The 25,290-nt window shown below is 39.1% G+C and overlaps 1 protein-coding gene across 1 annotated transcript in view; it reads right to left on the bottom strand.

The window, feature by feature from the left end:
* LOC117705469 (guanine nucleotide-binding protein G(q) subunit alpha) overlaps positions 1 to 25,290 on the bottom strand; it is a 251,580-nt gene that overhangs the window by 56,303 nt on the left and 169,987 nt on the right. Inside the window, exons 3-5 of the mRNA XM_034498153.2 lie at positions 19,803 to 19,957; positions 3,340 to 3,468; positions 489 to 618 (exon numbers count right to left, since the gene is read on the bottom strand). Coding sequence (XP_034354044.1) covers positions 489 to 618; positions 3,340 to 3,468; positions 19,803 to 19,957 — 414 coding nt within the window. The remainder of the gene's footprint in view (positions 1 to 488; positions 619 to 3,339; positions 3,469 to 19,802; positions 19,958 to 25,290) is intronic.

Raw genomic sequence — 25,290 nt, 5'->3', positions numbered from 1 at the left:
CCTAGAGATTTCTATATTTTCATTTTCAGAACGTCTGTATAGTGTGAAAGTATCAAACAGGCTCTGATTAGACCCAAGCACACAGACATACTCGAATGACTGACTTTGGAAAAGCCCATCATTCTGAGAGTACTGTGGGTCAGTTTTAAAGGGTTATTTATGATTATTTCAAATCATGCACATTGGTAAGCTAGCTCAGTGGGTAGAAGTGCTTGGAGCCAAGCCTGAGAATCTGAGTTCTATCCTTACAACCCTCTCCCACAGGCTGGCCCATGTTGTCCACGTGTGCACTGCTGTATGTATGTATACACACCAAGTAAATACATTAATATAATAAGAACTAAAGACAAAAATTGAAAAAAAATCCTGAGATAATGGTAAAGAAAGCAATGGCTTCACTTCCCTTGTTTTCCCATACCCCACATCTTGTCATGTATTTCTATTCAGTAATAAAATGATCAATCACCATCTATCCAAAGAGTACTTACCTCATTGTCTGACTCCACAAGAACTTGATCATATTCGCTAAGCGCTACTAGAAACATGATCGAGGTGACATTTTCAAAGCAGTGTATCCATTTTCTTCTCTCTGACCTTTGGCCCCCTACATCGACCATTCTGAAAGGTTAACAATATTAATATTAATAACAAAGAAAAATAAAGAATATCAATATACATACTACTTACAGACTAGGGAAAACTCACTACTTTAAAGACAGTGGCATCTAAATAAATTAATATGTACTATATATTAATTATCTGTTACCTGACAGAAATAAGGCATGGTAGACACAGAAATTGCTGCGGTTACTGGAATGTTAATTCGGTATGTATGGAAATTGTAACTATGTAATAATATTTTATTAAATTATGCACGGCAAAGGCAAACAGTATGTTTTTTATGTTAAGTCCAAATAACAAATAATAAACTTCCCTTTCCTTTTCTATATGTCAGAGTGAAGACCCTCACGTGCTACTGAAAGAAGCCAGGCGTGATCATGGATACATTTAAAGGATACTAGATGCCATACATTTCATTACAAGTAGGGTACTAAATGTAAATGCGAACCCGCCTATGCTTCTGCCTATAGGATAAGAATTTGGGGCTTTTTCTTTTTATAATACTGGCAATAATTTGACATGTCCAACAGTATCAGGCATCAATGAAACAATCAACCTTGTGCTCAATACCAACTTGTCACCTTGATGGAAATTAAGTGTAGTATATGACATCAAAATGTTATACAGTGCCACACAGGGGCCTCATCTGAACCATTTCTCTGGTCTGCTTTTAATGCATCCCCACTGTATTTGGTTATTCTCAGATACCAGCACTGACACCAAGAATAAAGTGGAGACGTGTGTGCACATATCTAGCAGTGCCTGACACCAAATCAGCTTCTCAAAATTGCTGAACCCAAATCTTGACAAATGCATCCAACATTCCGAGGGAAAAAGTCTCATAAAATGAGAAAATTAGTATGTAAGTGAAAGAGCGGTGCTCTTTACGAATCCACTGTCTGGTCTTGGTGTTTTCCTGAGTCTCCACATTAAGTCTATAGGAAGAGCTCAAAGAGCTTCTGCCTTTCCGTTTTGCACTTTCTGTGTGTGCATTCATAGGTGCATGAAGCACACATATGGGTGTGTGCAGTACAATTGTGCATGTTTGTGTGGAGGACAAAGAATGACCATCAGGAGTCCTCCTCTTGTCCTCTTTACTCTGTTTCGAGATTAGGGTCTCTCACTGAACCTGGAGTTCATCAATCAGCTACCCTAGATACCCAAAGAGCTGCAGGGACCTCTCTGTTCTTGTGCCTTCTCCTCTCCAGACCTTGGTGATGGGGACAGGCCACCACACCTAGATTTTTATGTAGATCATGGGTTCCACAAGGTAAGCACTTTACTGACTAAGCCATGTCTTCAGACCAGAAATCAAGGATCATTCTCACCACTATTTCTAAAAGGCAGCAAAGGTACAGTAGTGAGATCCAAAGGGAAACCAGTGGGTCCACAAGTCTGTGAGTGCTGGGCATCAAAGGTGGATGGAGCTTTTAGGTGCTAAAGATATGAAGAAGCTGGATCCGCCCCGCGCCACTGAGTGGAAATGGGCTACTCATTTACAAGGAAGTCTGCTTCAGGGACCCAGTGCTATGTAACTGAGGATGACCAAAAAACTAGACAATAATATCATTACTTTCATTGTAGTGGCAAAAAGTATCCTTCAACACTAGTGTGTTGAACAACCACAAAATGTGTCAAGAGTAAAATGAAATACTAACCAGTTTTTGAAATTGCAAATCAACCAAGATGTGAGAATCTGTAAGAACTATACGAATTTTTGAAAAATTTCTGTAATATGGTTGTAAAAGGAAGTAAATCTGGACATCCAGATGTTATAAACTCAAAATATGTAATACAGAATGCTGGCCTCAGGAACCTTGGTGGTCATCTTAATATACCCATTATAGATTTTAAAGCAGAGGCTCATGGGTATTTCTAAATTACCTACTTCACAGCCATGTGCTTTTGAGCAGTATGTGGTAGGAAGATTACAGCACAGGTGCAAAGAATGGATGGCATTTAAAAAAAAAAAAAAGAAAAAAGGGGTTTTGGCAAGAAACAGCATAGCATATGTCAAACTGAGCCCCATGGCAGAGTCATGAGGCAGGGGAGCCACACAAAAGGTGCCTCAGAGCCTCATGCACAGGCTGACACTCAGTGAGTAGGCTCTTGAGAGGCAATTCAACATTCAAGTCAAAGACATACATTTGTGGTTCCTTTCCTCAAAGCTCCAAGTGGTTTGTACTCCAACTAAAAGTATAATTAAGTGACTCTGAAATAGCAAAGTGAAAATGTACTGTTGTTTTTCTCTTAAAAAGTGTTTCAGTTGAAGTATCAACACAAACAGCAGCAGTGAACAGGGGAATAATACATTTCCATTCTATTCTGCCATATCAATTTATATTAAGTTAATTACCCTACTTTTAAACCAAGAATTTTAAAAATTCTTAAGCATTTTTTGTATATAAAAAAAAAATCAGCACACCTTTTATTGCTACTGAGAAATTCTGCATTGGTACCAGACAACATGGAGAAAATATCTATATAAAAGTTTTCAATGGCAGGCATGCATGGTGGTTCCTGTCTAATATACAGTTTGAGTAAATGTGTTCTACTACCAGCAACTAATTGTGAATTTAAATGGAAATGAAAGTTCCAGAATATCTTTTTTTTTTTGCTTCCTCCATCATCCTTAGATTATTTCAGTTGTGTACCTAAGACATACAAAGCTGCTAGGTTTAAAGCCTGTATGTAGGTGTTAATGAACTCAGTTACTACCTGAAAATGACACTTTGTAAGTCAAAAGGGTATTCGATGATCCCTGTGGTGGGGACTCGAACTCTAAGCACATCTTGTTGTGTAGGCAGATAGGAAGGGTCGGCTACACGGTCCAAGTCATTCAGATAGCTAGAAGAGAAAGACACGAGAATGTCAGTTACTATCGCTCCAATTCCATGGAAAGGGCAAAAGTTAGTCACGGAAAAAAAAAAGTCCTAAGGTGACAGGCTAGGAAAACAGGCAAGGCCAAACTTCCACTGCTCAGAGGAAGGCTCTCCACCCAGTCGCCTACTTACCGAATTACCATTTCCTCAGCAGCTGAACTCATGCAAAATAAGGAAGAGCTGATAAAAAACTGCAATGAGTCTCTTAACATCTATTTGTTTAGCAGGCTTGCCTGGTGAATCAAGAGTTAAAGTTTTAAACTAGTTATACAAAGTAAATTTGCATAAACAACCATATAATAAAGCTGAGTGTAAGGTCAGGATTTATCTTCTCTGTTGTTTGCAGAACATCAGTCTTTTCCTGGAATGAAGTTTCCTCATTCCCCTGAGAGAAGACAGACAGCATCATACCAAGTCTTTAATTATGTCCAAAGCCCAAGTCATTTGTTATTCATGAAAAGCCATGAGATTTTAAGTTATAATAACAATAATGTCTAAGATCAGATGTTCTTCTTTAGAGCCACCTACCCTACCTTTTAATGTATTTGGCAATGATACTTACACATTTCCATAGGGTGTGGAGAATCAAAGATCGTAATTTTTGTTGATATCATTTTAGACTTACAAGAAACTTGAATTTCTCACAAAAAATTTCTTGTATAAATCCTTCAATTGGCTCCCCCTTAATGATAGCATCTTATATATCTATATTATATTAACAAAACCAAAATCATAATACTCATTATCCATACAACCACAGACCTTAGTTATGTATATTCATACATATATCACACATATTAGTGAGTGTGAATTTGTGGTACACAGTCTATGAAGTTTTGCCACATATAGATATGTGTGTAATCACCACCATAATCAGGGCACAGAACTTTCTACTTTGCACAAAGACTGACTTGTGTTCTCACTGCCAATCCTGACCCCTGGCAATTCCAGTTCACCATCAGTATGATTCTGTCATTTACAAAACCTGTTCCATTCACTTTCCATGATCCTGAAGTGTAGGACATATGTCACCAACGGTACAGTTTGACAGAACTGATGACAGCCAGGTAGAAATGATTATTCTGAGAAGCACTGCGATGATTTCAAAGAAAAACTATACTCTCCTTGGCACTGGAAATGAGGGAACACAAGGATGGCTTCAAACTGCATGGCTACAAAGTAAATGCACAAAGAGACTAACCTGTAGGAAGAGGCAGAAAAAGGGTAGAGCCATTAACAGAACTGCAAGGAATCAAACCTTTAGCTAGTAATGACTACAAACAAGATACGAAGAATCTGAATGTTTGGTGTTCATGGTAGTTACAACTCAGTAATTACAAAACTCCTCAGCTGCCTGATTCCTAACAGAGACTCAGTTTGAGCACTGAGTTTCTTGATTTGTGAGACTCAAATGTGAAACGGAATGTTACAAGGAAAGAGTGTGTCATGCCTGTGTGATTCATGAACTCACAGCAGTAAGTCCAACATTAATGAAGAAGTAAAACCACTGCCTCACTGGAAGCCTATCAGTCCTTCAAGGCAAAAGCAGCCTAGAATTCCTACAGCAGAGCAGCTAGTTCATACTCCAGGACCTTACTCCAGATACATCAAGACTTTTGTAACCAGCAATTAGCTCTCTGCTGACTAGGAGGAACTCACTTCTCACCTTCAATTATTATAAAACTGGCTCAGACCAGAGGGGTGTGCTGGGAGAATACAAATGTAAAGCTGTATTTTAGTCAATCCTGGCATAGACCTGGAGCCACTTGATGGATTAACATTCTGGGAATTAACTATGTCTCATCTACAAATAAAGTGGCCCATATCAGATACAAAAATCAATAAGCTACTTTGGACAAATACAATTTTCTAATTTATCAGATCCTTGATTTGAAAAATTTAAGCATATATTCTAAAATGTATGTGACCATCATTTATATATAAAAACTCAGAAATTTCAGAGAAATTTAAAAAGTCTACATTTACAGTGGTAAGATGAAAATGAAACTGAGAAATATGCTTCTACTCTAGTTATGACCACTCGTGTGCACACACACGCGTACACACACACACACACACACACACACACACACACAGTCACAAAAGAGGGCTGTTAATTCCATGTACACAGTGCTGTGACAGTCTAGAAATGAAGGGAAATTGTGGTTTTGTTTCTTAAAAGATAAACCAAGAGTACCCAATGCTGCTAGCACCATTTTCAAGCACAAATGTATGTTTGCCAGAGATGAGATCAATACACGAAATAGGAATTTATCTATCCAACTATGATGACAGCATCTCTCCAAACAGGAAAAGTGCACTGAATTCCCTAAAACTATGTATGAAACATGGAGTTGGGGTACATATCTGCAACTGGAAAGCCACTTGCAAAGGCTCAGCAGCCACCCTCCGACACTGTCAGTTCATAGTTCTGTGTAGACAGGCTACCATACTCTCTCCTCTTCATCCCTCGTACAGCTCATGTTCAGTAACAACTACTTACACTCAACATTTGCTGCTTGTTGAGTTTTGTTCTATCTCAGTATTGCCACCATCTTGACAGGGAAATAATCTTTTAAAATGTTCCATACAGACTACAGATATGACTCATTGATTAAGCTGAGGACTGGGTTCAATTCTCAGCACCCACATAGCAGCTCACATGTATCTCTAACTCCAGTTCGAGAGGACCTTGATGTTCTTTTGTTTTTGTCAGTACTAGGCATGTATGTGGTGCACAGGCATATATGCAGATAAAACACTCATACACATAAAATAAATAGACTAAAAATGTTCCATATATTTCTGATTAAGTTCTGAGTAAGGATAATCTTACTAGATAGTCTGGTTTTGCTTCTGTTGGATGGTGAAGGGAAAGGCTCACTTCATTTGGGATAGAAAGCTGAACTACTGTAGTTTAGCAAAAGGAAAAGGCTGAATAGTATCTGTCTTTACTAGTTGCAGCATATAATGCCTTCATCCAAAGCAAACCATCCTCAATGACCCCTCCAAACAAAAGCAGCACAAAAAAAAAAAAAAAAAAAAAAAACCAAACAAACTCACCAAACAAACAAAAGATGCACAGTCTGTCTATATAATTAATTTTCTACTGAATGGCTCAGAAGGTACAATACTGAAGACACAATTTGTGATGCAGAAAAGTCAACTGAGAACTGCCATCTCTCACTGTCCAGAAAAGGCCACCATGGGCAGCTTGTGCTTGCATGCGCCAGCTCACCTGTTCTAGCACGGCTAGACAAGCAGGCCTCAGATGGATAACCAGCAGCATTTTTGCACCTCATCTTGGTTGGGCTGGGGGGAGTTACTTGGTAGCCCTAGGGGTTCTTGTGCAGTAAGTGTATCCTCCTCGTTTATGCCTGCCACATTTTGAGATGATGGAATAAAGTAATCTCTAATCTCTGTATTTTCCATTGATATACTTCATATTCTCAGCAAAACGGATAGAAAATGGGAGGCGGGTGGGTTCCTGTTGTATTATTCCATTCATTTAACCTTTTAAAAAGAAACACCAGGACCTGAACAAATTTATATTACTGAGTAAATTCAGAGAGTTAATTATAGACATAATTTGTTTTGTAAGACTGATTCTGAGTGGCTGCTGAGGTCATTCTGAGTGTTGCTATGGTAATGGCACAGGAACATTGCCAAGGCAATGCATGTGTAAAAGGTAGCTGGCAGAAGATCTTTCCTTGATGTCAGGATGTCAGGGATAGAAAGAAGACATGGTATACAGGGAACTTAATTATCTGAGAGATAAGCCACACCTAAGAGTGCTTTTGAAAAAGTAGGTTTGCATGTTTAAGCTCTCTTTACTCCTATCTTATAGGCCTTTAATGACTTATTGCTATATTGAGATACTGAATAATTTGATACTTGTGAATTAAAAATATTTAGCCTTCTTCCACATGCTTTCGAATTCAGTGGTCAGGGTCCATGACTAGTTTTCTGTGGCTGTATTACCAACACTTGGTAGAGAGCCACAAAACAGATGCTCAATGTGTTGTTTAAATTAAAACTATTTCATGGGAAATGCTGCAATGGTTAGGTAAGTAATATTCCTTATGAACAAGCATAGGAGCCATGGGGTTGTTAGCTACCCATCTTTATGTGATTATATTTCTGGGATATAGCTCGCCTGCATTATGTAAAAACTAAATTCTCAATTTAAACGACTGACAAATTTCAATACAACAGAGGAAGGAAGGGTAGTCCTGGCTTAATTTCATTTACAGATATGCTTCCTGCACTTAAGTCCTGGCCACAGGATGACATAATTGGCACAAGCACATTCATCAGTGTGCAGCTTCCAGGCTTTGGCATTCTATCTAGTCCAGTGAAAACTGAGGAGGCTGAAGCTATCAACAGACATTTCTGAGAGACTCTCCTTAATGGAGCTAAATTATATAGGTTTTTGTTGGTTTCAGTAAAGGGGGTGGGGCAAGGAGAGATCTTTAGTAATGCAACAGTTCCTCTACCACAGCAGAACACCTGGAGTTTAACGGCACATCAGTGTGTAGCATTGTGATAGAAGATACGGATATGAAAGTTCTTGGATAAAATTCATGGGCTATGCAAGAAGTCTGCCCAAGATTTTTATTTGGATTCAGTCATCACAAAATTCCAAGCCATAATCCACAAACACCTTCCTGTAGCATGTCTGAGTACATGAACGGATGAAGGCAAGCATGCCTAATAGCTTGCTTAGCCAGCATTCCATTCTTTTCACAATTAACTTCAGGATCATCTCTGGCTGCAAACAATAAGTTTTAAGTTTGGAAAAAGGAGATATAACCATGGTTTGAATTATTAAAAGTAAAAGAATAAAGCCGAGGCTTCGCTAAAATAATAAAAGCAAATAAAATTAAATTTGACTTTTTTTGGGGGGGGGGCTTGGAATAGGATTCAAACTGATCTTTAATTTTAATGATAGTCTGTCCATAGCAAATTTGAGCCACTGTGACCAGATGGGTAGCTTTGAACATCTCAAGTGCCCCTCCCTGCTTTAAATAAAAGCAACCCAGAATAAGATTTGGTAATATATGAGTGAAATATATTAAGATAGTAGGTATTAATTTAAAAAAAAGTTAGAGGCACACAGTTAATGGCAATTACATCAATAAGAAAAAATGACCTGTGGGTAGTAAGTATGAAAAGAAGTTTCTAGCGTGTGGTGTAAACCCAGTTAAACACAACAAGATAAAGCAGCGTGATTTGAACCCCTATTAAGTATCTCCATGGCAAGGCTGCCATGTAACAGATTTGCAGTTCAAGTTCAATATGAAGTTGAAACTGTGGCACAGAAAAATGATGCTGGGTAGGTTTCATATTTTTAATTATTAAAAAGAAGGTTACAAAAACTAGGTCGCCTTCATTTAAAAAAAAAAATTAACAAGACCTCATTGTGAGAGGACTAGTCCCTTGGGAGTAGAAAGCTAAATCATGCCATGAGATCCTATTTGACTGTCAGAAAGCAGCAAAGGCGAGGAAGAAGCACAGACACAGCTCTATTCAGAGCTGATAAACACAAAATTCCAGAGAAAAATAGTTAAAACAAACAAACAAACAAACAAAACAAACCTGAAACATTGTTAGAGAGACCTTTAAAAAATGGCTTAGTGACAGTTCTGAAAACTAGTACCCTGAGATAAGGTTCAAAGCAAGGTTTGAAGGCCTGGATTGTGTGAGGGTGTAGGGGTGTGGAGCTCTCCTTCTTCTGATCTGATTGGCCAGGAATCTGGTTCAGCTTATTAGCTGCATGTGGTTACTCATTTACACAAGCACTTCCGTCTCCAAGGAGCTCACTGGGTAAAAGGAAAATAAGCATTCCTCATGACTAGTGTTCAGTGACCGGTGGCATTTATTGCAGATAGTTTTGTTCATAAGGTTATTTGCTTTTTATAGGAAATCCCAAGTGCAAAGCAAAGACCACAGAGTAGTGTTATGACCCATGTTCTTGAGAACTTAACTCAAGGAAGAGTAATCTTCTGTAGTAAAGAGAAACTGAAGGGATAAAATAGCCCGACTTTCTTTGACCAAAGAACTACAATAATTCACAAAGGAGATCTCCCCCCTTAATCCTGAGTATCCTGAAAAGAACTTATCACTGCATTTAGGAAAGAAATTCAGCATCTTAATTTTATATACAGACTACTGTTCAAAATGATTATCAAAAAGAGACCAATATGATCAAGCAATTCTGTGTGTGCCAGGCAGACTCTAGTGTCACAGCCAGGACAAGGCCGACAGCAACAGATTCAAAACTATATTGCACAAATAAACAAATAAAGCTTGTATTAGATATACACACAGCCAGGTGCAATAGTGCATGCCTATAGCCCTTACTACTGGGGGTGGGGGGACTGAGCAGGATTGTTGGTGGCAGGGAGCCTGAGGACCTGTGCAACACAAATAGACTGTCTCTTAAATACGAAACAAAAGGAAACAACAAAATCCAAAGAAAGAAACAGAGGAAGGCAAAATAGGCCCCTTGGTTCCCCTACTGAGTTTTTCTAATTTATTTTCTTGTAAGACAGCTTTCAAGGGTGTTGATTAATTCCGATACAATCTGAAACATCAGGAAATATCAAAATGCTGCTTATCTGCCTTGCTGTGCAATGACACTGCTTAATTCAGCTAACATATACCTGTTTAATGAGACTCTATTATGTTAAATTCTAATTCAGTATGTTTTTGATGGGGGCTGGCACAAGGAACTGATATGAAAATACATTAAAATATATTTCTTTGCCTTAGGGATGTCAGACTACCTGGGAAGCAAAGATAGTACAGATGAATCAATTAAGAAACAATTAAGTACCAAATTGTAAGCTGCTAACTAAGAATGCAATAAGAAAGGATAGATGATTATGAACTGCAGTCACTAGAGAATTATGTGCACAAAAGGATGCGGGATGCTAGAAGTAGAAAAGAGAAGAAATATGAGTGAAGAAACCAGAAATGGCACAGAATTTTCTTAGTTTCTCAACTAATACCTCTTAATGAAAGTCCATGGCAAACTAGAGAATAACTTCTTCAACAGTGGGAATAAACCAAACAATAAAAAACCCAAATCCCTTCCTGAAGGAGGTGGCACTGTTGCAATGAGCACAGTTGTGCTGCACATAACCACTGGTGGTGTGAACCTATGACAAGTCCCACTGACCACAGCTCAGAGTTATCTCTGAACACAAGTCAATTTCCTAAGGCCATATTACTTTAACTTAGAGGTTTATTCTGTAGCAGCACCAGGCCCGGACATTCAAACATGATGATCATGTCTGGAGACTGATAGCCATTCTAATTTAACTTAACATACCACAAGACAACATTCAACATACTGATTTATTCATTTTATGTATAGAAGTGTTGCTTGCACATAGGCATGTACACCATGTCTGTGGAAGTCAGAAGGGCACTGGAACCCCAGGATCTGGAGTTACATACTTGTGAGCCACCATATGGGAAACCTAACCTGGGTCCTCAGAAAAAGCTATAAATGCTGTTAACCATCAAACAATCCTACTAGCCTTTCAATTTACTGTTTTAAATGGAAAAGATACAGTAATAATGACCAAGAGTATCAGGGTCAGCAGTCAGGCTGCTAAATAGGCAGTGAGCCAAAAAGGAAGGAGGCTCAAAGGATTCCTTGAAGAAAGCAAGGCTCCTGGATTGCTCATTTATGGCTGGGGGCAGGGCTGTCACTAGTTGGGGGAATGCTTTATCTGGCCTCTTCCAAAATCCTATCTTTCCTACTGAATGTTAACCCAATAGAGTCTTTTTAGCCACATTCAGCCAAGCACTAGACATAAAGATGAGGCAAAAATAAACAGCTCTCATTTTCAGAGGCCAAAGAAACTACAGAACATTTCTGGCCATTTACATCATCTTTAGTACTAGACACTCTGTGCTGCTAGTACAGGCTCTGCTGGGGGTGGAGGCTGGGCATTCAATCCAGAGCTCTGTGACTCACTCCTCATCAGGCCTCAGGGTGCCATGCAATGTTTCTGGACAAAGCTGAAGGAACAAAAGCCAACTATTTTTTCAATGGTCTAAACTTTACTTCCGTGTTAATTCAGAACACCAATCTTCACAGAATTCTATCCAAGTCACAGAAGCAGTGTGCAAGTTGTCTATCAACATTCATTGTTCTATAGGAAGAACTTTAAACAATGTATGGATGTGTGAGCACTTCAGGCTTTGAGATCCATATGATCACTGTTTTAATGATCTGACTTAGCCAATTAGGTGCTAAAGCAACTACAGACACACACATATGAATGTGTACAGATGAACTCCAATGAAACTTTACAAAAATAGACAGTAGGCTGAATTTTTCCTGCAAGCTGTTCATCCCCACTGTGCAGTGACAAAACTAAAGATTTTAGCTAAGAACATCATCTTTCTGAGTAGAGTCTGTGGAGGAGTCGGTGAGGAACTGCAACTATTTAAGAGGCAGTTAAGTGACAGCAGATAGCTAGTCTTCAGTATGATGGAATCAAAGATACTCAAATATTAGAAATGAATTTAAGCATTAAATATATCTACCATGCTTGAGGAGAGTGAGGCTTAACTTATTACTTCAAGCTCCACAATGAGCAATATCAGAATGCTCTAATGAGCAACAGAGGGAGCTGCACGTACCGCTGGATGTTTGCACAAGAGTCTCAAAAAATTACTCAGTGACTTCTTAGAAAGGAACCTCTATTCAAAATTTTTGCTCTAAGCCAACTGATAGACTGTTCAATTTCTAAAATTCCTTTTGCATTTTAAAATCAATAATATATGATATATTGGTTCAGGGTCACAATCAAAACAAAATCCAGTGCTGATGTGTGCCAAAGAGTAAGTTTGCTCATGTACTATGACTCTGGACAACAAAGAAACTTTCAAAGTTGTCTGACCTCCCTAGAGGGGACTCTGTAAAGTAAGATAAAAGCAAACCCAGATACTGTAAGTAGTGTTTAGCCTAAGGTTGCAGTGTGAGGATTTTTCCCCTATACTTTCAATGTGTTTGAGATTTGTGTCCGATGGCTATTGTCAGGGAACTTTTGGTACTGTCGAGAGTGGACTCATTTGACCTGATGTCTCAGTATATTAAAGCAGGTGGTGAACTCCGGGGGGAAAAAAAAAGAAAGCCTACAGCCATCTGTTTATTGTGTTCTTTTTCTAAAGATATTCAGAGCCTTCAGGGTTTTTATCAATAATGAAAATGTCAGTAAAATAATCTGCAAAAATCCTCAGAATTTTATAGTGCTTTTAGTCAGCTTATTCTGTAAAACTTAAGAACACACCAAATTAAGACCATTTAAAAACCTATCTAAAGTGTTTACCCATTTTCAGAAATTCCTCCTTCTTCATTTCTCCCATTGCTACTTGCCCTTGTCCCATCACTGTGTATTATGAAGAGGCTTATGAAGTCTTTAGTCAGCTCCTGTAAAGTGCCCGGTTGGAAGGGAAGATAAAGTATGGGGAAGGGGTTGAGAGTGTAGATTAAACCAGGTCATGGTAGCACAGATCTTCAATCCCAGCCCTCAGAAGGCAGAATAAGGCAGATCTCTTTGTTCAAGGCCAGCCGGGTCTACAGAATGAGTTCTGAAACAGCCAGGGCTACACAGAGAAACCTTGTAGTATCAATTTTGGAGTTTTGAGTTCTTTAAAAAACACAGAAATATTATAAAAAATATTTTTTCGTTTTAGTCCCAGGCATTCTCATGGGGCTGCTTCAGATTGTTCACAGCAGTGATCTTTCTTGTGCTCTAGAAGAGGTATGATTTTGCCAGCTGCAGACAGTTTCTGTGACTGTGTGATATTTGGAATTCTGGGGACTTTTCAGAGAATATATAAATGCTAAGGCTCAGGGGGAGGGGTGGGAAGGTGAGAGAAAGGGAGGGGGTAGGTTGTTGGTTGGTTGTGATTTGTTAGGTAGTCATGTGCACAGAAGAAACAACAAGACGACCTGAGATATCCTGATGGCAAAGATCAAACTTGCCCCAAGGAAATGGATGCCCCAAACAGCAGGAAGTAGCTTAATGATGACAACACTAACAGCACTGGCTTTCTGGCCCTTGATTTTATTCAGGGATCACTTTCCTTTCTTTTCTTTCCTTCTTTTCTCTCCCTCTTATTTAGTGTTAAGGGGTTGAAAGGGTGGAAGAAAAGGTTAGAGAAGGGTGGAAGAGAGAACGCCCAAAGTAGCCAAAGACCAGCTCAAAATCCTATCTCAAAAAAGCAAAACCAAACAACCTCCCAGCAACATAACCAGAGTGCAGACTAAAACTTACACATAGTATTTCTGAATTATCCATGGTTTAGACTTAGTCCTTAACACAAACAACAGGTGCTTAGTGAAACATGACTATGTTTTAATGAGAATGACCAAAATTCTCCAGGTTCATTTTCTAGTAAGCTTGATGCATTTCTTCTTTCTTAACCTTGTATTATGAAACTACTTGAGACATCACCAGTAAATATCAATCATTTGTATCACATGGAATGATGTATAAATACCCAATCAGTGATATTCATCTAGTTGCATATGAACAATGCATGCATCTATCTAACAACTGTTAAATACCTATCTGTACACTCTCTTCCATTCACCCCACCCCCACTCCAGTAAAGATGTATTTCATAGTGGCCATGGGCTCTAGAACAAAAAAATCTGATTTCAACTCTGGTTCCTACCATTTACTATAATGTGACACTGAGCAGGTTTCTTGGTCTTCCTGAGACTTCAGTTTTTCTTTTATAAGAAGACGATAAGAAGTACTTATAATGCCACTGTTTGCAGCTTTGAGAATTAGACAGAATACATGAAATGACTAAGCAGAGAGTGTAAGACACCAAGCATCTAGTAAACAGTAGCCATGGTTGTTTTGATCAGAACCTTTGAGCTCTCAGACCTTTAAAAACAACAAGGAAAAACTGGATTGTATGTTTCCAGCCCTTCAGCTTCCAAGCCCATTAGTAGCTGCCAGAAGAGTATGTATGAAAGTGGTTGAAAACAAAAATTAGAGATGTGATGGCCAAACTTTAGCAGTCATTGTCAGGTAGTGAAAATAGAAGTGGGTGTTCTGAGAATGTCTGTATGTACAAGGTGTGAGGACAGGTAACATGGTGGCTATCTTTGGTACCAGGTCAGGCATTCAAAAGGGGTGACTCCTAGTTGGGTCTTCAAGGGTGAACGTGAGCCTATCAGATAGAAAAGAGAAGATCATGCTTGGCCTCTGCTTCTGGGAATTTTGGCATGTGGCTTGCATGCAGTCTCGCATCCAGAAGAATTCTAGGGAGAAAGTGGTTACATCCCAACCTCTAAGCAAATGTTTATGACAGATTCTGATTCTCACATACTTAGAAATCTGAGATTTACACATTTTCTAACATGAGAACAGCCAATATAAAGGCAAAAGCAAAGACCCATTGAAGGAAAAGGAGACAAGATGCAGCAGGAACATATGCCACAGAAGAAAACAAGAGCACGATGATCTCAAGCACAACAGGGGAAGGAGGGCTCCTTACATTCTATGAAAACTACCAGAGCAGGGCTTTAAGGAGACTGCTATATGGGACCTGTATCCTTGTGGTTGCTAGGACAACACCAAGATGTGATATCTAACAGCCTATTTCTGTTGGGAAGGCTACTTGGCTTTAAAAAATAAAGTAGAGTGTCCAGAACATAGACCAGAAAGAAGATGGTAATTCTCACCACCACCCCTCTCCTAGGCAAGCTGAGAGGCAGGTCTCCCTGCTGCCCAGACACTGGTGTAGCAATAGTCTTGCAACACCCAGAAGGGGGATGACAATAAGTCAGGGATCTACAGACTTACCTGACACCAACTAACCCCTTAGGTTTCATTTGGTTACCAGAAGCCACATGCCTGCCTATCCTACAGACAACAATTTAAATTTGCTTTTTCAGCACAGCAGCTAGTTTTTCCTTCTAAAGGTATCCTGGTTTGATAATAAATGACACAATTATCATCTTATTTAGCACATATAGAAAATTACTGTTTTTTTACACATAGTTTTCTGGTAGGAGAGATGTATTTTGTGGTACTCAAAAGTATCAGCTGAGTAGAAAAGCTACCTCAGAGAAGACCAGCGCAGACCAAGTAATACATGTAGTATGTAGCTTGGTCATGGTAACACATGACTAATCCTAAGAGGCAGAGGACAGCCTGATCTACACAGAAAGTTCCAGGTCAGGCAGAACCTGCCTCAACAACAACAACAACTATGATTTCTATTAGTGCCACTACTATATTGCAAATCCTTCTGGGTTATTTATCAGCAAAGGTTATGAATTAACATAAAAGGTCAGAGTGAAAGCTGACAGGGTGAGAATGTGACATCACTTAAAACGCATTCCATCACACTGCTCACCTTGAGTCTAAGTCTTAACATCTGGTGTATAATAAATCCTTGAGAGATAGAAGCAAGCTAAACTGTACAAAGAATGAATCAGGAAATCCAGGCCACTCTTTAGCATGCCAATGAAATGTAAAACAGGTCTCTTTACTAGGGTAGAAAAGCCTTAAGATACACAGTTGCCAGATGAACTACATAGTCCTAAAATTAACCACATCTGAATGACATTTTAGAAGAACCCAGGGAATCTGAACATGAACTTACTGGCTTTAGGCATAATTTATGTACCGCTATTAACTATGTAGGAAAATATACACTTTTAAACAAAGATATACATAATGAAATGATACAAGATGTTATAATTTATTATTTCCACAAAAACATCGTTTCAAAGAACTAAGTATATGCGTTCACATAAATGCAACTTAGAAAGTCAGTTTATCTTTGAACTATAGAAAGTCAGAGAATGTAAAGAACAATAAGTTAGGGGACTTCAATCAGCTTGTGCCAGGGGCCCCATATCAGTATCATCTGTGTCTAACCAGCAGGTCAGATTCTATGCTGAACTCAGTTTATGCTACCAGAATTCTAAAGTGATGGCATTCTAAGGTAGAGAGACTGCCCAGGACAGTTCTTGGCCTAAACAAACATTACAATAATATGCAAATTCCCTATTAAGTAATGGGTACAAGTCTCAAAATCCACAAATCTTCCTGGAATGGTATCATGAGAGATGACAGAGGCTGTCTCAAGAGCATATCCATGGAAGATTAAGTTTCATGCAAAAGGAACATTTCATTAGTTTACATCAGGGTGGGGGCGGGGGCAACAAAGTAGGTTCTTCATGGACAGTCACACCTTGGTGGACACATAACTATGTGATGGACACATAAGATATTGGAGTTTTGACTCCCTGCTATGAAAGCCTCTCTATAATTATAGCTGATGGGTAAAGGGAAGAAAAAAGGTAGAAAGGGAAAGAGATAGTATGTAAAATAAGCATAAGCAGGTTGGCTTATTGCACATACAGAAGGTTCTAGGTTCAATCTCCAGTACTAGAAAAGGAAAGAAGGAAGGGAGAGAGAGAGGGAGGGAGAGAGGGAGGGAGAAGAGAGAGAGGAGGAAAAGGTAGAGCCACAAGGCACTACTCTGAAACAGGGTCCTGCTAGCAAAGTGCAGGGCAGAAGGGAGTTAAAGGAGAAGCAGAGAAGAGAGTCACAGTGAGGGTGGAGGAACAAACAACAGGAGGGTGAGACATAACGGACAGAAAGAGGGGAGGTGGATAAACAGCACAACATGGGGCACTAAAATCTGAAATGGCAAAGGAAACAGAAGGAAAGAGGAGGCAGGAAATAAAAGACAGACAGCTTGTCAAAGGTAGAGGAGGCAGGATTTGTTATAGACAAGAAATGAATGCATGTTTTCTCTCTATGTCCTCAGCTTACAGAGACTTACAATTAGGGAATGAGGAGGGAGGGAAAGGGACTGGGCAGGGCAGGTGGAAGGGTGAAGAAGTCAGTACAAAGTAACAGATCCCGAACAAGAAGGGTGATGTGGATGGAAGATGGGGCAGGAAGGACAGACAGTAACAACTCAAGTCAGATGACTGCACATACTGGAACACATGTTAACCAGGACAGACGGAATCCTGCTGACAGTCTGGAATTACATGACTCAAACTTAGCAGATAATATGAAAATACTTTATTTGGGCAACATGTAGAAATATAACTTCACTGTAAAAAGAATGTGTAATCCCTGGACCTTCCAGCATTACTGAGGGGCACTGATCAGCCAGCCAGGCCCCTCAGTTTGCTCTAAAGCCAACTCTTGTTCACTAGGTTGTTCTATAATAGGGACAGGCTGAAAGCTGTGAAATATTTCCCACACTTTCTTATGTCCAACCAGAAACAAAGTTAAGAAAGAAATGGCATATTAACATAATTAGTGTAGATGGAAATCTGGCTAGATAACTAAAAAATCCAAAACAAACACAACCCACATTTTGTTTCTTTCTTTCTTCTCTCCCCCCCCCCCCCCCACCCCGACAGGGTTTCTCTGTAGACCAGGCTGGCCTCAAACTCAGAAATCCACCTGCCTCTGCCTCCCAAGTGCTGGGATCAAAGGCGTGAGCCACTACTGCCCGGCTCACATTTTGTCTCAGATCTTAGCTATCTATATTCCTGGCTACACTGATTATATTAATCCCATGGTGAACTTCATTTCTGTTATGGACATTTGAAGACAGAATTAACAGATCTCTCTTGGATTCAAATCTTTCCCAGGTAGTACATGAGATTAACTGGCAGCTCACACAATAATTCTGGAATGCATGCAAAATTAAAATTCAGTTTTCTTGCAAAAAAAACCCATCTATCAATAATTGTTCTTTGAAAGTTGACAATGGTCTAAGAATTGGAAACTAGGGAAGTCTTATGTTTTCAGAAGTTATGATCAAACACAGTTTTCTTTGTAATTTCTAATTTATTTAAGTATTCTGTCATCCAATACTAAAATCAGAATATTTACTTCATGTTTTCTTTTTTTAAATTTATTCTTTAATCTTTTTTACAGTCCAGACTTTATCGCCCTCCCTGTCCACCCTCTGACTGTTCCAAATTCCATACCTCTTCCCCCTAGCTCCCCACTTCCAAGAAGATGTCGCCATCCCTCCACCCCCACTCCACCAGACCTCCCCACTTCCTGGGGCCTCAAGTTTCTTGAGGGTTAGGTGCATCTTCTCTGACTGAGTCCAGACCCGGCAGTCCTCTGCTGTGTAAGTGTTGGGGGCCTCATAACGGCTGGTGTATGCTGCCTGGTTGGTGGCTCAGTGTCTGAGAGATCTTGGGGGGTCCAGGTTAGTTGAGACTGCTGGTCTTCCTATAGGGCCGCCCTCCTGTGATAAAGACCATGGCTAAATGCAACTTAGGAGGGAAAGGGTTTATTTCATCTTACATTCCCAGGTAACAGTCCTTCACTGAATGGTAGAAATTTAAGCAGGGTAGGAAGTGCAGCAAAGCCACAGAGGAATACTCCTTACTGGCATGCTTTCCATAGTTTGCTCGCCCTGCTGTCTTACAGCACGCAGGATTACCATTCTAGGAATGGCACTGTCCACCATGGGCTGGGCCTCCCCCATCAGTCATTAATTAAGGAAATGCCTCACCGGCTTGCCAATAGGTCGATATTATGGAAGAATTTTCTCAGTTGAGGTTCCCGGGTTTACATTAAGGTAAAACAAAACAAAGCAAGACAACAACAACAGCAAAAAAAAAAAAAAAAAAAAAAAAAAAAAACTAAACTAAACTAAAACAACAAAAAAGAATCTATCCAAGACATAATGGTGTGCAGGTTTGTGGGTTGTGGCTTGCAATTTGAGGGAGAAAACAGCGTGACAGAATCAAATCATTAGGATCTTTTTTTTTTTTTTTAAATTAAAACTTAGTGAAAGGAATACTCTTGGAACTGGGGGTGTACCTCAACTGGTAGAATACTGGCCTACTATGCATGAAGTTTGAGCCTTAGGATTCATAACTGGCATAGTGATATGCCTGTTATCACAGTACTCCAGTGTTAAAGACAGGAGTACAGGGAGTTCAAAGTCAGCTTGGGATACTTGCAACTTGCCTCCAAAAAAGAAAAGAAAAAAACAAAACAAAAACAAAAAACAAACAACATACATACACACACACACACACACACACAGAGAAATATTGTCCCCAATATGACCTCAGTACCTTATGACTATGCCTACACTTAGAGGAGTCAGACACACAGATAGGAGTTTATTGTCTATACACCTAGGTTTGATTCCCATTCGCACAACAGATGACACGGTGACAAATAGCACAGAGCACATTCCTGTGAAATACAGCAGCAGCCATTTCTCAGGGCCTGCTGTGCAGATACTCACTATTTGGTAGAGTCAGATAACTGATATTCCCGTCGTCTATCGTAGCACTCCTGGATTCCAGGGTCGTTCCATAAGCTTTTTATTGCATCCACATATGGATTCTCAAAAGCAGATACCTTCTCCACATCAACCTCTCGAACCAATTGTGCATGAGCCTGTTTAAGAAACAAAACCAGCAGCTGTCTCAATACTCTGCATTGCTTTACTGAGTCTTTAACTCATACTTTATATTGTATACAATTCAAGAGATATCTTCATAGACTGGTTTTCAAACTGACTCATAATAATGTCGTCATATTTTGTTTTCCTTAGAGAGAACCCAGCCTTAAACCGTCCCCTCTAAAGGAAATCTGAAGCTAAAGCTTTTCAGAAGGAACAGGAGCAAAGCTCTTTCACCAAGACAGCAGGGCTACCCTGCTTTAGAGGCCCGTGTGTTAACTGATTATCAGTTACTATCTCCTCCACTCTGACAACTTGTTATAATCACATGTGTGCTGTCCTCAGCCTCTGAGGATTGTTACCAGCAGCAGCTCAAGGGTAACAGTGGTCCCTACAATCATTTCAAACGGGATATAAAACCACCAAAAGAACCATTCAATGATTTAACTACAGTAACTCTCCAGTCTAGCATACCTCATGTTTCAAAACATTTATATCTGCCATCGCTACATTATCAAGTTGAGGAACCCATCCCATTTTTCTTGTAATCAAGTAGAGCTTTGCTATTTTCAGTATACTATACTTAGCATAAAAAAGACAAAGATATTTAAATTTTCAAGAATATTAAAATAAGTTTTATATTTTATTAACAAATTTCATTTATCTTCAAAGTAGCCAGAACACTATTGTTTAGCAACACTAATCAAAATAGGCTTCACTGAATGTGATATGTACAATTTAGACATACATAAAAAGTATGCAAACAAACACAACTATAGTAACTAATTAATTTGGAAATTAGAGGCAGACAGCTGATAATTACTGAAACGACTCTGATTTTGTACAAAAAAAAATTCTCAACAAGGTTAGTTGTTATCATGATTGCATCCTGGCCAATTCTTTTCATCTAGTATTAAGCATAAGCAATGTTAATAAATGCAATTGATGTTGTCTCATCTGGATCTCACTCTTCAAGTACAAAGGGCCTGTTTTCAATAATAACTAATTTTGATTTAGACTTTGGGTAGTTCAATATATTTGAGACTTAAATCTCCTTTGTTGTCAATTCTGCTTTAACCAAGGCAATTGGATACAGCCAATGAAAAGCCCTAGCCCTGCAGTTTCATTTTGCATTCATTCAATCCCAGTTTAGGCAATCTGCCAGCATCTTCAGTGGCCTGGAATCCTGCACCCTATGGAGGTGGAGCCTACCTCCCCATAGTTCTTCTGAGGCTCATCTTTCTATCCATCTTTAAACATTTTAAAAAGAGCTTCTGCTCAGGGCCTATGCCATATGTCATCATGTACAGCAGTGGGTTCTCCACCTTCCTTTAATACAGTTCCTCATGGTGTGGTGACGCCCAACCATAACATTATTTTGGCTGCTACTTTATAACTGTAGTATTGCTATTTTTAATGAACCTCGATGTAAATATCTGTGTTTTCTGATGGTCTTAGGTGATCCCCATGAAAGGGCTATTTAACTCCCAAAGGGATCACAACCTACAGGCTGAGAACCACTGACTTATAGGTTGGGCATTATTATTATCCTACCCCCCCCCCTCGAATATGATTTTTGTGTACTTTGAACCACAGACTGTCAACATTTTGCTCTAGGCTGATTATTATATCTTAACTAACCTCAGTTTTAGACTACATAATGATGAAAGGAGCTGTGACCATGAAGTTCTCATTTTTCTGGGGCTCCTCCACTCCCCCATCCATCCATCCATCCATCCATCCATCCATTCATCATCTATATCCACAACTAACTCACTCACTAACTCACTCACTCACTCACTCACTCACTCACTCACTCACTCTATCTATCTGGAGAGTACCTACAAGCCACAGTTTTAAGGCAATCTTCCTATCCAGTTCCTCAGAATAGTGTAGTATAGTTTGTGTAGGAGTGTTAGTATAATTTTTCCATAACATAAAAGGTCAAAGACAGGTTCAGTTCGCTAGGTTGCTAATATTCAGTAGCTCAACAAGCACTTGCCCACACAAGGATGGACAGAAAAATGGAAACCAAACAGTGCTGCAAATCAGAACAGCTAACTTTTGGTTCTGATTTAAGCCACAGGACCACCTGCAGCAGAAACTACTTTTGCTGTTTTAAAACTAATTTTCCATGTTTATATGGCAAGACAATTGGACCAAGTCAACAGAGACCTCCTCTAGGCATGAACAGTATGAGAGTAAATATACCACAATACATAAACATTAAAAAATCATGACAATGTCCCTCTTTTAAAAAAAACTACATGTTTATTTTATGTGTGTGGGTATTTTGCCCACATGTTGATTCTTTCACATGCATGCCTGTTGTTCACATAGGCTATAAAATGGTGTTGAATCCCCTAGCATTGGAGCCTCAGACAGCAATGAGACATGATGTGGGTCCTCTGTAAGAGTAGCAAGAACTTGCAACAGCTGAGCCATCTCTTCAATACCAACACTGTCCCTTTTTGAGTACAGCTTTCAGCAAGACAGGATTCACTGTTTTAACTAACAACAGGATGAAGCCTGTACATGTACAAGGAATGAAGTGTGGACTGAGAGGTCAATTGAGGATCAAAGAGAAGACAGGGGTCTGCTGGCAAGAGAAGATGAAGCATGTGGTATCTGAAAACTCGCAACAGATAAAAACATTCTCCTTTCAACTGCAAAAACAGACCTATCCAAGCAAATCTGTATCTGGAAAGCCCCAAGATTTTTGCCACTGCCATAAGCCTGCAACTCAGATGTTACTCTGTAACATTTATAAAAGAATATCACCTCCAAAAACACACACCAATCCCATGCTGCTCTCATGCAGAATAGAATTTTCAAGTTAGTTTTATTACCTCCCAAGCCCAGATTCAAGTATAATCAAGTATAATCTGCATTTATGTAAAAGTTTGCAATGAAAGTTCTCTAAGTTTCATGGTATTTTACAAAATATGCACAGAATTAAAAATTGTTGATATAAATGTCCCATTGTAAATGTAATCCTCATTATTTTTGTCAACAATATTTTCAACATAGAAATATTTTAGTATGTTAGAGTAGGAAGATAAGCTAGAACCTTTATTCGATTTGCCCAATGTTTATTGTGAAATAGTAAAAATTATAAGTAATGGTGTTAAATTAAACAATTATTAATTTTAAAGGCCATTAAAAAGGAAATTAGTCACTTTTAATAATATAGTAAGTTAAATCAGAGTTGTCTTCTCTATTTTGAATACTGCACAGAAAAGCAAAGTAAGTTCACTATATAAACAAAATATAAAATCCAATGTCTTTTAAGATACAATTAAGCATACTGAGGGGAAATGTTTAAGAATGGATGGTAGCACACAGATGTTAGTGTTCACACAGTCTGGTGGCAAGAGTGAGCAACACACTGTGAGAAGCAGTTAGCTACTTTCAGGACCTCTGGCAGAGTTCTGGGGAAGACCACAAGGAAACCATATGATTCACCAATGTAGTGCTGGTAAATCTTATGTGTAGTATTTCTCTGGCTGTATCTGTAGAAGGAAAGTGGAACAGAGAACCTACCACATCAGGCCTCACTCTACTACTGAAGGCAAGTCTTCAGATGAAATAAAAATGCCTCATAGTCAATGCTGGACTCTCAAAAAGTCATTACCTGCTCAAGAGAGCTTCGGGCTATTCTAGTTCCTACATTCCAGAACTGGAAAATCAAAAGGTAACTTCCACATTGACTGAGAGCCTTCAGACACAAAAACTGAGCTCCCTTTGAAGGGAAACCCATGACAAACAGGCACTCTGAATCACAAATAGCAGAAACCTCAATCAACCAGAGTCCATTTTAATTCTCTACTGAGGTTCACACCATTCTTTATTTTGTCCCCTTGTCGCTTATTCCCTTTGGCAATTGAATCTTAAAATAATAATAATAATAATAATAATAATAATAATAATAATAATAATAATAATAATAACAACAACAACAACAACAACACAACAAACCTGCAAACAAAAAGTATCCTAGTGACTTCTTGGTTGGTTTGGTTTTTCTGCTCAAAGGAAGGGGAATACCATTATAGCTTATGCTACAAACCCACCTCCACTTGGTGCTAGCTGAGGATGGCCTTGATTAAACTGTTAAACATCTAAACTTGTTTCCAGATCTCCCAGTCTCCATGATGTTAGCCTAGAATAATGACAGTACCTGCTTCTCTAAAGTTCAAATTACAGTATTCAATGAGATAGGGCTCACACCTAAAGCTACTACTAGTAATCTCAAAGGCGAAAAGAAAAGAAATATAAGACCAGCATCAGGAGCCATGTACATGAAGCCCTGTGACCTCAGGCAAGCCATTCAACTCTCCTTTGGCTCAAATGCAAACCATTCTGGAAGCTCACTAGATACTGGATTATTTGCAAATACCCTGAAGAAAACATGGATATAAACTCATTATTTAAGAGGCTTTTGTCTCCTCCTGACTCTGCAGCTGGACAGCTGACCCTCTTTAGGGCACTCTGCATACACAGTTCCCACTACATCTCTTTATGGTGATCACCAGCCCGATGATAGAGAAGACACTGATGATAGAGAAGTCACACTGAGCCACTGTTGACTAGCATCTAGAATGAATGACTCATTACCATACAACCACCTCTCTTCTCTCTCCATGCTTTTGATTCAACTGTCCGCTCAGCCAAACTACAAGTTACTATACGACAAGGCCCTTGAAGCACCCAGTGAAGATTAGAGCCCCAGTGTCCAGTCCCTCTGTGGCAGGGTACCTGTTTTCTGAGCCCAACTGCCATGTCTTTCTTAATCTTCCTATTAGATGTAGACTATGAAGTGTCTCCTCAAACAGTGCAGGGATCAACAGAAGTAGCAAAAAGAAAGAACACGAGTAACAACCTCAGATCAAACTGGGTTTAAACCTTAACTCTTTCAAATACAGCCTTACGCCCTTGGGTAGGTCACACCACCTTCCTCATGTCTAGTGTTCTCGTCTATAATGTGGACAATTTGCCTTGAGCTATCAGAAAAAGGTGTTATGAAATAAGAGTTCTGCTACAAGTATTAGAATGGTTGTAACTCTTAAGGGATTTAAAAAACATTTTTTTTACTTAACAATTTACTGTTTTCAACAGAAACTTGTTTCTTGCATGTCAGTCAATCCACTAAGAACTGATAAAGTGGAAAATTTATGTTGTATGTTATACAAAATGTTGTGACAAGAAAATATCAGTTTTAAGAGCCATATTCTACTCTATTGCATTAAGACTTTACCAATTAACATTGTTAAATGTCCACCTCTAACATTATTAGATTTTTATTTTTAACATTCATTTTGGTATTTGA

The sequence above is a fragment of the Arvicanthis niloticus genome, chromosome 1 (assembly GCF_011762505.2).
Source record: "Arvicanthis niloticus isolate mArvNil1 chromosome 1, mArvNil1.pat.X, whole genome shotgun sequence".
Classification (NCBI taxonomy): Eukaryota; Metazoa; Chordata; class Mammalia; order Rodentia; family Muridae; genus Arvicanthis; species Arvicanthis niloticus.
Note: the sequence above shows the minus strand (reverse complement) of the source record. Positions and strands in the feature narration are given on the sequence as shown.